The 11,013-nt window shown below is 48.1% G+C and overlaps 4 protein-coding genes across 5 annotated transcripts; 2 read left to right on the top strand and 2 right to left on the bottom strand.

Annotated features, from left to right (window-relative positions):
• Positions 1-264: 264 nt before the first annotated feature.
• On the bottom strand, positions 265-3,512 carry E1B28_006547 (uncharacterized protein). Of its 2 annotated transcripts, none has more exons than XM_043151230.1 (4): positions 3,175-3,512; positions 2,634-3,120; positions 731-2,580; positions 265-663 (listed from the first exon to the last, which is right to left on the bottom strand). In XM_043151230.1, exons 3-4 carry the CDS (start codon positions 2,447-2,449, stop codon positions 328-330), a joined length of 2,055 nt encoding a protein of 684 aa, XP_043012323.1. In that variant the 5' UTR covers positions 2,450-2,580; positions 2,634-3,120; positions 3,175-3,512; the 3' UTR covers positions 265-327. The 2 variants fall into 2 exon arrangements, with proteins under 2 accessions (XP_043012323.1, XP_043012322.1); XM_043151229.1 differs by having other exon boundaries at positions 2,653-3,120.
• Positions 3,513-4,102: 590 nt separating this feature from the next.
• Positions 4,103-7,458, bottom strand: E1B28_006546 (uncharacterized protein). The gene is made up of 5 exons (XM_043151228.1): positions 7,309-7,458; positions 7,030-7,243; positions 6,523-6,978; positions 4,618-6,470; positions 4,103-4,550 (listed from the first exon to the last, which is right to left on the bottom strand). The coding sequence occupies exons 2-5, from the start codon at positions 7,067-7,069 to the stop codon at positions 4,209-4,211; spliced, it is 2,691 nt and encodes an 896-aa protein (XP_043012321.1). The 5' UTR covers positions 7,070-7,243; positions 7,309-7,458; the 3' UTR covers positions 4,103-4,208.
• A 109-nt stretch (positions 7,459-7,567) lies between these two features.
• Positions 7,568-9,384, top strand: E1B28_006545 (uncharacterized protein; the record flags this gene model as incomplete). The annotated part of the gene is made up of 6 exons (XM_043151227.1): positions 7,568-7,618; positions 7,686-8,095; positions 8,148-8,304; positions 8,358-8,963; positions 9,014-9,117; positions 9,168-9,384. 6 exons carry the CDS (start codon positions 7,568-7,570, stop codon positions 9,382-9,384), a joined length of 1,545 nt encoding a protein of 514 aa, XP_043012320.1.
• Positions 9,385-9,586: 202 nt separating this feature from the next.
• E1B28_006544 (uncharacterized protein) lies at positions 9,587-11,011 on the top strand (the record flags this gene model as incomplete). Its single annotated transcript, XM_043151226.1, has 6 exons — positions 9,587-9,626; positions 9,681-9,880; positions 9,930-10,208; positions 10,258-10,370; positions 10,427-10,706; positions 10,763-11,011. The coding sequence occupies 6 exons, from the start codon at positions 9,587-9,589 to the stop codon at positions 11,009-11,011; spliced, it is 1,161 nt and encodes a 386-aa protein (XP_043012319.1).
• Between the last annotated feature and the right edge of the window lie 2 nt (positions 11,012-11,013).

Genomic DNA, 11,013 nt, shown 5'->3' with positions numbered 1-11,013 from the left:
ACACCCGCGATACTATTCCGTACAAGAACACTCGGGCACATTTACCGATGGATAACACGAGCATTCGCCGTCGAACAGCGCTACTATTATCTCTCACTTCAGTGCAGGATGATTCCAGAAGTCACTCGTTCACCAAGTGCAACATGTTGATTTTCGTCGAGAGATTTTCGCTCGCGGTCACTTTCAACCGTCCACGCCAAACCAAGTTCAGCACTCGGCACTCGAGTCGTAACCTTCATCTACATCTTTAGACAGGGTGAAGAGACGGACCATTCGTTCAATTTAGTATACGATTGTTGGAAACACAGTAAATAAAACTTAATGCCTTCAAAGCACATTCGTCTCGTCAACCCATCGTATCGCCGTTCTTCCCGTTCTCACGGCGTTCACGTTCCCCTCTTCATCCACGGTCTTCGCCCACACCATCCGTGGATGAACATATGGATTATCTTGAACCAGCGGTGGCACCCCAGTAAGTGCAACAACGTTGAGACTCCCACACTCGCTAAACATCCATTGAACGATCCGCCTTTCCCTTTCTTCCTGCCCGCTGTCTGCAGCAGGAAAGTCAATACGCCTAGGGTTGTTCTCGAACTCTCTCCAATTCAAAATTAACGTCTGCAGAAGCGGGAACTGGTCTGAAGCACACTTCGCAATTCTAACCTGGCGGTGGACAAAAGCATGATTAAAAAACGCTTGGACATAATCATATACTGATGGGTGTACTTACCAATTGATCATCGGTTCCATGATAAAAACCTTGCATCTTTAACTCAAGAAGGGACAACTTCGGATATTCTTTCGAAAGGGGTGCAAGGAGATCAAGCAACGCCCCAATGGTCCGGGATCGAGTATCCAACTCGAGCGTTAGTCTGAGCGCGAAGACCGAGGCCTGAACTGGATTGTGTACCTCAAGCTTGAGGGGAAGAAGGCTGTGCATCTCGGCGTTGACGGTTCGCATCGATTCAGGAAGACGACTGATCGTATACGGAGTACGATGGAGATGCAGTATCTCGAGATTCGAACAACCGAAGAGGTCAAGACGGGTATCTAAAATTGCCTCGGACCAATCCCATGGGCCAAACTCGAGGGAGGATAGGTTGGGACAGTGCGGAAGAAATATATCGATATCTGGTGCGGATAGATTAGAAGGGAGGGAGAGATAGGAAAGGCAGAACAAGTCCGGGATGCTACGTATATCCCCAAAGGCCGCGGCTGGTAGGTCGAGTTTGAGACGTGTCAAGGTCGCCGCACAGCCCTGTAGAAGTGACGACAAAGGAACGGGAGGAAGTGTTACAAGTTGGATACCTAACAAATCTCTGTAGGCATGAGCTGTGATACTCAGTTGACGCAGACGCCAATTTGGGGGTCCACAAAAGCAACCAACTTTGCCGCAGTCCCCTGCAAGTTCACTGGTATTATGGTCGGCAATTGGGGATATCGACTGGCACTCCTGGTAGATCTTCAGTTCCAAACTTTGTAGATCTGGCCAGCACTTCTGTGCGAGCTGCAAAGCATGGTGAATTGCCTTGTCAGGGTCTTGCCTCCAGTATTCCAGATTCCACAGGTTGAGCTCGGCCCAGCGCAAGTAAGATAGCTGGCTAGCTAATGGGGATCTAATGTCGACCCCTTTTGCGAGACGCATTTCGTTATATCGACCGGAACTCGTAATAGGATCGAGCGGCAAAAAGTTGTAATAGCCCGTATAACGACGGACATGATGGAGAAGGTGGGGTCGGGCTTCCAACATCGACTGAAAACGACGATAAATCTTGTAGTCAAAGCTACCCGTCGACAATTCGCCCAAAACGGATAACGGGTCTCGAAATATCGACACGACGCACTGAGGGCGAATGGCACGACAAACCATCGAAAGAGAGATGAGGTCGTGAAGCGGGAGGTAGCTAACAATTTGAAAATGAAGTTCGGGGGGAAGGTCGAGGAACCCTTTGACAGGCACAGGAATAGAAATTGGGAACGCAGCAGTCACGGGAGCCACCTCTTCTAAGGCCTCTACCTCACGAACGGTGGCTGCATAGTACTGGCGGCTGAAATCGTCAAGAGGCCCCCTTTGAATATGGAAGGCATCTCCTAGACTTGTAAAAGCATCCAACACCATCTCAAAAAGACTCATGATATTGAAGGTATGGTCTGATTTCTGCGATTGGAGGGCATCATATGTTTTCGAAGCTTCCTTAGAGAGTGCATACCAAACAGCCATCACGTCGAAGCACCGCTGAATGTATTGTTCTCTCCAAGCAGGCACGCACTCCCGCCTTGTGTTATCCTCGTGAGTGAGACTCCAGAAGTAGTTGTGTAGCTTGTCGCCATCCAATGGGAACCATTTATTGGAAACTTTTATAGCGAGAGGTTCCGAGTGCGAGTGGACGTTGAGTGGAAGGTAACCCCCGATAGAGAATGTTCCTGAGGTGTGAGGGAAGCATGCCATTTTGCGCACTCTATCGTTCTCAAAGCAGTCCCCATGCTGGTCTAACGCAAGGAGGATGTTGAGGAATATGTACTGACGGCTTGTGAGCCGAATATACTCTTCGATCACAGACCAAGCTTGGCCCGGAGGATCTGTGATAAGTGAGTGAGTGGTCTGCTTCGAAACGTGAACGTGGCAGACTTGCTGTTAAAACAGATACGAACCGCCTATTTTCCCGAAACTAGCAAGCTGAGCAGCAAGAAACCGCGTCCGAGGACGTTGTGCGAGATGGGCCAGAACGGGTAGATGAGTGAACGGATCGTCGGGCGTAGACAGTGCGTGTAAGACAACTCCAATATGAGCCAAACTAGCGAAAGTAGCAGAATTCCAGCTATCGATTCGATTGATCGGCAGGCGTGGGGGATGCCTCATCGTTTTTGGATGTTTAACGATGTCAGGCGGGAAAAGATCACCATCCACCACGACCCCAGCAAAGCGCAGTTCTCTTTGGGATGCATCAGGACGAGGGATAAGCGTCGACTTTTCTTCCAGCCGACTCTCAATGGAACGAACGACTGCGTTCACGACACGAAGTATAGCGCTCCTTCTCTCGACTAAATCAACAGGAGTTTGTATAGCAAAATGAAGGCCGTCCTGTTGAATATTTCCCAAGGAGATATGTTGAGACAAATCTGTCACAAGCAGTTGAGGTCAATTCTACTCTCAAGGCCGCATTGGTCGCTCACCATTCCAAGGTATGTCTCCGGCGAATCGATATCCTGACACCATATTCTTGGATCAACGTGTACGGAGAGTGACGGGGTGAGAGTGATGGATCACCCTGCGTTTAGGTGCATTTTATACTTTTTAAAACGTGTTCCAAACAGTGAACCGAGTAACCCTGAAAGGTGTCAAAAGCGGGGAGGAATCCCTGAAGGCCTTATCCGTCTCAAGTCATGGGAGGAGGGGGGTCGATAAAGTTGGATATTGTTGACTGCAATATGGGCCAACTGGGTAGAAAAAGTAGAGGCAGGACGCCTGTCCATAGCTATGGTAGTCATATCGGCGATGATGTCGAGTAATTAGAATCTGTCGACTTGAGTTGCGCAGATTTCCTTTTTTCCGTCAAAAATTTTCTCGACTTTCCGCCTTTTTTACTAAAATGCTCCAAATATAGTAGTTTTAACCTCATCCCGCCGTACTATCACTGTCTGTCAGCATTAATATTTATCGACCGCAGACGCATGAAGGTTGATGGACGTATGCCTACAGCTTGATTTGTCTTACCTTGCTCTCAAAGCTCATTAGTCCCAACGGTACTACTGCTGTACATCAACATCTGATATACTCCTTCCCCTCTCGGACTAAATACTGCCCCCGCTTTGACAACTATAAGTACTACGAGTTCTCAACATACCTGCTGTCAGGCACTCGAAGGCCGAAATTCGATGCACTTGGTTGAACATTATGATTATATGATGCTTAAGCTCTCCGGAGAGTGACTCTCGATCCTCATCTCAGCTTCAGCTCAAACAGCTGGAATTTGTGCAGTTTTGATACTTGAGCAGATCTGCTTCGTAGCTCTCGAGGGACTGTCAAAGACATCAGGAATGAAAATATAACGTGCTCCTGAGTTCTGACCACGTTTCCACATTCAAATTGATTCAAATTCCAGCCCTAGATAGTCGTTACGTCGTTACACGAGTTAAACTGTCCATGTACAGTCCTAGAAATACAGCATTCCGACAAAATATACAAAGCTTAACCTTTTCAAAGTTGACTATGTACTAGTCTCGTCAAAGTCCATGAGCCATCGTATCGCCGATCTTCCCGTTCTCATCGCGTTCACATTCCCTTCCCCATCCACGGTTTTCTCCCACACCACCCGTGGATGAACGTACGGATTATCTTGAACCAGCGGTGGCACCCCAGTAAGTGCAACGACTTTGAGAGTCTCGCATTCGCCGAACATACGGCGAGCAATCTGCTCTTCCCTCTCTTGCTGCCCGCTGTCTGCAGCAGGAAAGTCGATACGCCTTGGATTATTCTCAAACTCTCTCCAATTAACAACCAACGTCTCCAAAACCGGAAACTGAGCTGATGCGCATTTCCCAAGTGCAATCTGAAAATAAGTTGGAAAAAAAAACACGGTTTAGACACAACGAAACGCCAGAGGAGGTACTACCTACCAATTGTTCATCTGTTCCGTGGTAGAATCCTTGGATCTTCATCTCGAGGAAGGATAGCTTCGGGAATTCTTTGGAAAGAGGCCTAAGGAATTCGTGCAACCCTTCGATGGTCCGAGAGCGAGTGTCCAGATCGAGCTTTATCCCGAGTGCTGAGACCGGGGCTTGAATAGGATTGTATAACTCGAGTTTTAGGGGAAGCAGCCTGTACATTTCGGCTTTGATGCATCGTATAGATGCAGGAAGACGGCTGATCGTATACGGAGTGTGGCGAAGATGAAGGTCCTCGAGCTTTGAACAGACAAAGAGGTCAACTGCGGTATCTGGAATTGTATCCGACCAGTCCCATGCCCCAAGCTCGAGGGAGGCTAAATTGGGGCAGCGTGAAAGGAATATTTCGATATCCGGAGGTGGTAGATTAGAAGGGAGCGAGAGCTGGGTGAGGTTCGGTAGGTTCGGCGTGTTAGTTATGTCCCCGAAGCCCGTGGCTGGTAGGTCGAGTTTGAGACGTGTCAATGTTACTGCAGACATTTCTAGAAGGGATGACAAGGGAATGGGAGGTGTTGGAGCGTGCTGCATACCGAACATATCTCTGTAGACGTGAGCTGTGATGCTCAGTTGACGCAAACGCCAATTTGGCGGCTCACACGAGCAACCGAATCTGCAGTTCCCTGCAAGTTCATGTGAAACAAGATCGGAAATGGGTATTATCGGCTGAGCTTCCTGGTGGACTTTCATGTCCAAACTCTGAATATGGGGCCAGCATTTATTCGCGACCTGCAAAGCATGATGAATTGCCTTTTCAGGGTCTTGCCTCCAGTATTCCAAATTCCACAAGTCTAGCTCCGCCCAACACAAACGAGACAGTTGGCTAGCCAGTGGAGATCTAATGTCGACTCCTCTCGCAAGACGCACTTCGTTATATCGCCCGGAACCTTTGGTAGGATCGAGCGGCTGCAGATAGTTGTAATAACCAGTGTAGCGACGGACATGATGGAGAAGGTGGGGTCGGGCTTCCAACATCGACTGAAAACGACGATAAATTTTGGAGTCAAAGCTATCCGTCGACAATTCGCCCAAAACGGATAGAGGATCTCGAAGTATCGACGTCACACACTCAAGGTGAATGGAACGACAGACCATTGAAAGGGAGATGAGGTCTTGTACCGGAAGGTAGCTAAGAATATGAAAGTGAAGTTCGGCAGGAAGGTCGAGGAATCCTTTGACGAGCGAGGGGATGGAACTCGATGACAGGCTCACAGGTGCAACCTCTTTCAACCCCTCTTCATCATGAACGGCTACATGAACGTGCTGGCGGATCAAATCGTCGAGAGGGTCTCCAGGAATACGAAAAGCATCTCCCAGACTCGTAAAACCATCCAGTACCATAGTAAAGAGATCCGTAATGCTGAATGTGTAATGCGAATTATGCCATTTGACGGCATCACGCGTTCTCGAAGCCTCCCTTGAAATTGCATACCACACGGCGATCACGTCGAAGCAACGTTGAATATATTGTTCTCTCAAAGCAGGTACGCATTCCCGCCTTGTATCATCCTCGTGAGTGAGTCTCCAGAACGAGTTGTGTAGCTTGTCGCCTGATGATGGGAACCATCTATCAGAGAGGTCGGTGTTCAAAGGATCCGAGCTGAGTAGCAGGTTGGGCAGGTACCCTTCGATCCCGAATGTTTCTGAAGTCACACGCGGGAAGGACTCCATGATTCGAACCCCATCATTTTTGAAGCAGTCTCCACGTTCATCTAAAGCGATCAGGAGACTGAGGAATATGTACTGACGGCACGTCAGTCTGATGTATTCTTCGATGACAGAACGCGGACGAATATAGCCCGGAGGATCTATGGTTAGTGAGTGAGTAATTCGTATCACATCACGTTTAAGGTTACGGACCGGTAAGCCTGAAGTTAGCAAGCTGCACAGCAAGAAACTGTGTTCGGGGTCGTTGAGCGAGATGGGTTAAAGCGGGCAGATGCGTGAATGGATCATCCGGTTCAGATATTGCGTGTAGGACAACCGCGATGTGGGCTGAACTGACAAAGGTAAAGTTCCAGCCGTCAATGCGGTTTATTGGAGCGCGAGGGGGGTTCCTCATCGTTTCGGCGTGTTTAACGATTTCAGGCGGGAAAAGATTACCATCTACCGTGACCCCCGCAGACCGTAGTTCTTCTCGGGATGCATCGGGCCTCGAGAAGAGTGCTCCTTTTTCCTCTAGTCGACTCTCAATGGAACGAACAACTGCATTCACTACACGGAGTATAGCCCCTCGCTTTTCGTCTGAATTGATACGAGTTCGTTCAAGAAAACGAAGACCGCCTTGGCATTGAAGCGAGATGTGTTGAGACAAATCTGTTCAAGCAATGGAGCCCAACAACTTTCCAGAGCCCCATGATCACATACCTTTCCAAGGTACGTTAGCGTGTCGATGTACTGGAGCCATGGTGTTGTGGCTCAATCGAGGACTTGAAAGTTTGGGGAAAGATGAGCCGTGCGGGAGGAGGCAGGGCTTCAAGATGGTGGTTAAGTTAAAGGCTTAACTTTATCACTTAAGGGCAGAGTGGGCCCGTGGTGCATCTTAACGAAAGTGATGCTGGGTAAATGTATCCTAATGAGCCTTGTACCGAAGGGGAAATAAGTCAGGCAGGTGAATTGTCGCACGCGATATTCAATCATACACACGCAAAACTGGGCAAGAATCCGCACTCGGGAGAACGGAATCTGCGGGAGTTCTTTCAGAACGAGAAGCTCCAGAGGACCTCGAGGAAACAGGCCCGACTGAACGGGAAATTAGAAGAGAGGCCGCGCTGGGTGGGTGATGGAGAAGGTAATCATCACTACTGTTCCCGGCCGGCGGGAGAACCTTCGTTATTTGGTCCGCAAGCCTCAGGTAAACAACCCGAGCGCCAAATTTCCCGCAAGCCATATTTTGCCCACCTCCATGGAGTATTTTTCTACTAGAGGAGGACCCCACAATCTTTCATTTGAAGAGGTAAGTGGACAGTTTGTCTTGTTCACATGCGATGGGATTGAAGGATCTGATCGATACATCGTCCTAGGCAGTGCTTGCCGGGCTGGCACCCAATGGCGGTCTTTACATTCCCACTACCATCCCAAAACTGCCAAATAACTGGAAAACCGATTGGAAAGACTACAGCTTTGTGGATCTTTCTGTTGCCATCCTCTCCCTATACATTTCAAGAGAGGAAGTTTCTGAATCAGAGCTCAGAGACCTTGTGGTCAAGTCATATGTTTCGTTTCGGCATCCCGAAATCACACCATTGAAGAAGCTTGGAGCGAGGAAGTACATTCTGGAGCTATGGCATGGTCCAACATGGGCATTCAAGGACGTTGCATTGCAGCTTTTGGGAAATTTGTTCGAGTTTTTCCTGAGCAGAAAGAACGCAAAGGCGGGTTCTTCGGTGGAAAAGTTGACGGTCATCGGGGCCACTAGTGGTGATACCGGAAGGTGTGTTTCGTAGTCTAAGCGTGAGGACAAATGCTTGATTCTTTACTCGTAGTGCCGCCATCTATGGTCTTCGCAACAAAAAGAATATCTCCATCTTTATTCTCCATCCAAAAGGCCGTGTTTCTCCCATTCAAGAGGCCCAGATGACTACAGTCACAGACCCGAATGTGCACAACTTGGCCGTCAAGGGTACCTTTGATGACTGCCAGGTAAAGTCACTTGTTACATCCTTCTCGGCCTTTATCCATTCCTCTCCTCCTAGGATATCGTCAAGACCCTTTTCTCTGATACCGATTTCAACGCCAAGCATAATCTTGGCGCGGTCAATTCAATCAATTGGGCACGAATACTAACACAGACCGTCTATTATTTCTCTGCCTATTTCCAAGCCCGCCGATTGTTAGGACTTTCTGCGGACCAGGAAATAGATTTGCAGTTTGTCGTTCCAACAGGAAACTTCGGTGATATTCTTGCTGGCTATTATGCGAAAAAAATGGGTCTTCCGATGGAAGGAAAACTTGGGGTGGCTACCAACTCTAACGATATCCTTGCGAGATTCTGGAAGACTGGCCGATACGAGAAAGTCGACTCATCGAATGTAGTCGAAGTGTCAAAAGATAGCAGCGGTGTGAAAGAAACCCTCAGTCCTGCCATGGACATTCTTGTGTCGAGCAATTTCGAGAGGCTGATGTGGTATCTGGCGTACGAAGGCATTCCGGACGGTACTCCAGACCGACGAGAGAAGGCTGGTGGGACCATTAACGATTGGATGGCCAAACTGAAGATTGATGGACGAGTGGAAGTACCTATCGAAGTCCTCGAAGCGGGAAGGCGCGACTTCTGCGCGGAGAGAGTGAGCGATGAAGAAGTAAGTCGTTTGCGCTTGGAAAGTTTGGTCTTTCACTTACCCTCCTATAGACATTGGAGACGATTAAAAATCTCTACTTGGACCCTTCGCCTTATGTCGTTGACCCACACACTGCTGTAGGTCTTACGGCGGCCAAGCGAATGGAGCAAGACATGTGAGTACCCCCCTGTTTCCAATACCTAAACACTCAATTCCGTTGGGCAGCTCGACGTCGACAATACAGATAGTTCTGTCCACAGCACACCCGGCAAAGTTCTCTGAGGCGGTAACGAAAGCCCTGTACGACATAGCAAATTTCAACTTCGAAGCTCATGTCCTACCGGAGGAGTTCAAGGGGTTGTTATCGAAAGAAAGACGAATCATTGAAGTGGAATCCGCAAACGTTGAGCTCGTGAAAAAGGTAATCGAAAGCAAACTGTAAATATAGTAGATGTTACACCGAGATCATCATATGTAAGTACAATTAGAACGTGCGCATGTAACATATATGTAACTCATAGTGCACCGTGGTTGATATGTAGCAATAGTCGTCCGATTTTCATATTCAATTTATAAACGCCTGCCCAAGGTAGTGGCGGCATTAGCGATCTGAAATCGGGTCATCCCTTTTCGTCCTCCCTCTGATGACGACGGATATGTCCTCATCTTTGAACCACAAAATAGGTCGGTTTCTTTACAGAGTTACTTCAGCTCGATTATCTCAGGGCTGTTGCACAGACTACAGTCTATACGGTGGTGCCGAAACGTTATCCGAAGGCAGGTCACCACGTCGAACGGTTGTCCCAAACCCTAGCCTTGTCAAAGATGATGGGGTATCTCATGTTGGCCCACCCCAAGATCCCAATGATTTTTTGTGGTTGATGACTGAGGAGCCGCACAGAACACGGAGGATGGCTATAATGAAGGCGTACCCTGAGGTATACTCAACCTGATTGAGGAGTAACTTCTATTGATTCCGAAACACAGGTCACGAAACTGATGGGCCACGAACCTCTAACAAAATATATCGTTCTCCTTGTAGTCACTCTACAGATAGGCTTGGCCGTTGCGCTACGAAATACCCGTCCTTTATCACCCACATTCCTTCTCTGCGCGTATCTCATCGGTGGAACTGCAAATCACAATCTTTTCTTGGCTATACACGAAATCACACACAATCTCGCCTTCAAGAGCATAACTGGGAACAAAATGCTTGCCATTTTTGCCAACTTGCCGATTGGGATACCCTATTCAGCGGCATTCAAAGTACGACGTCCCTGCTCCTCATCCACCAGTTTTGCTCATCATTCTCAAGGGATATCATATAGAACACCACAAATTTATTGGTCAAGACGGAATAGACACTGACCTTCCTTCTCGACCAGAGTTAATCTGCTTGAATAACGTGCTTGGAAAGGTTTTCTTCGCGTGCGTGGTGACATTGACATTCCGTTCGTAGTCAAGAATGACATGCATGTGTTCAGGACTTTCCAAATCCTCTTCTATGCTCTACGGCCTGGATTCGTGCGATCACAGACACCGACACGATGGCATTTCTACAATCTCGTTGTTCAGGTTCTATTTGATGTCGCGCTCGTCAAGACTTTTGGGGTCAAACCACTTATTTATCTTATAATGAGCAGCTTCTTTGCGGGAAGTCTTCATCCGTGCGCTGGTCACTTCATTGCGGAACATTACCTATGGGACGGACTTGAACAGGAGACGTATAGTTATTATGGTCCATTGAACCTTCTTGCTTATAACGTGCGTTTCTCTATATTCTTGTTTGTCAAGATAATAACTCTTTTTCTCCACTTCAGGTTGGATACCACAACGAGCATCACGATTTTCCTTCGATCCCTTGGACGCGCCTTCCAGCTCTCCGAGCTCTTGCTCCAGAATTTTATGATACCCTTCCTTCGCATCCTTCGTGGCCCATGGTTATCGTTAACTTCATTCGCGATCCGGAGGTTGGAATCTTTGCTCGAGCAAAACGTTTACCCAAAGAGGCAGTTGTATCCAAGAAGGTTGCAAAGAAAGACGCAGACGACTCGGATAAAAGTGATTGAAT

Source organism: Marasmius oreades, chromosome 3 (genome assembly GCF_018924745.1).
Source record: "Marasmius oreades isolate 03SP1 chromosome 3, whole genome shotgun sequence".
Taxonomy (NCBI): domain Eukaryota; kingdom Fungi; phylum Basidiomycota; class Agaricomycetes; order Agaricales; family Marasmiaceae; genus Marasmius; species Marasmius oreades.
This window is presented reverse-complemented; position numbering and strand designations above follow the sequence as displayed.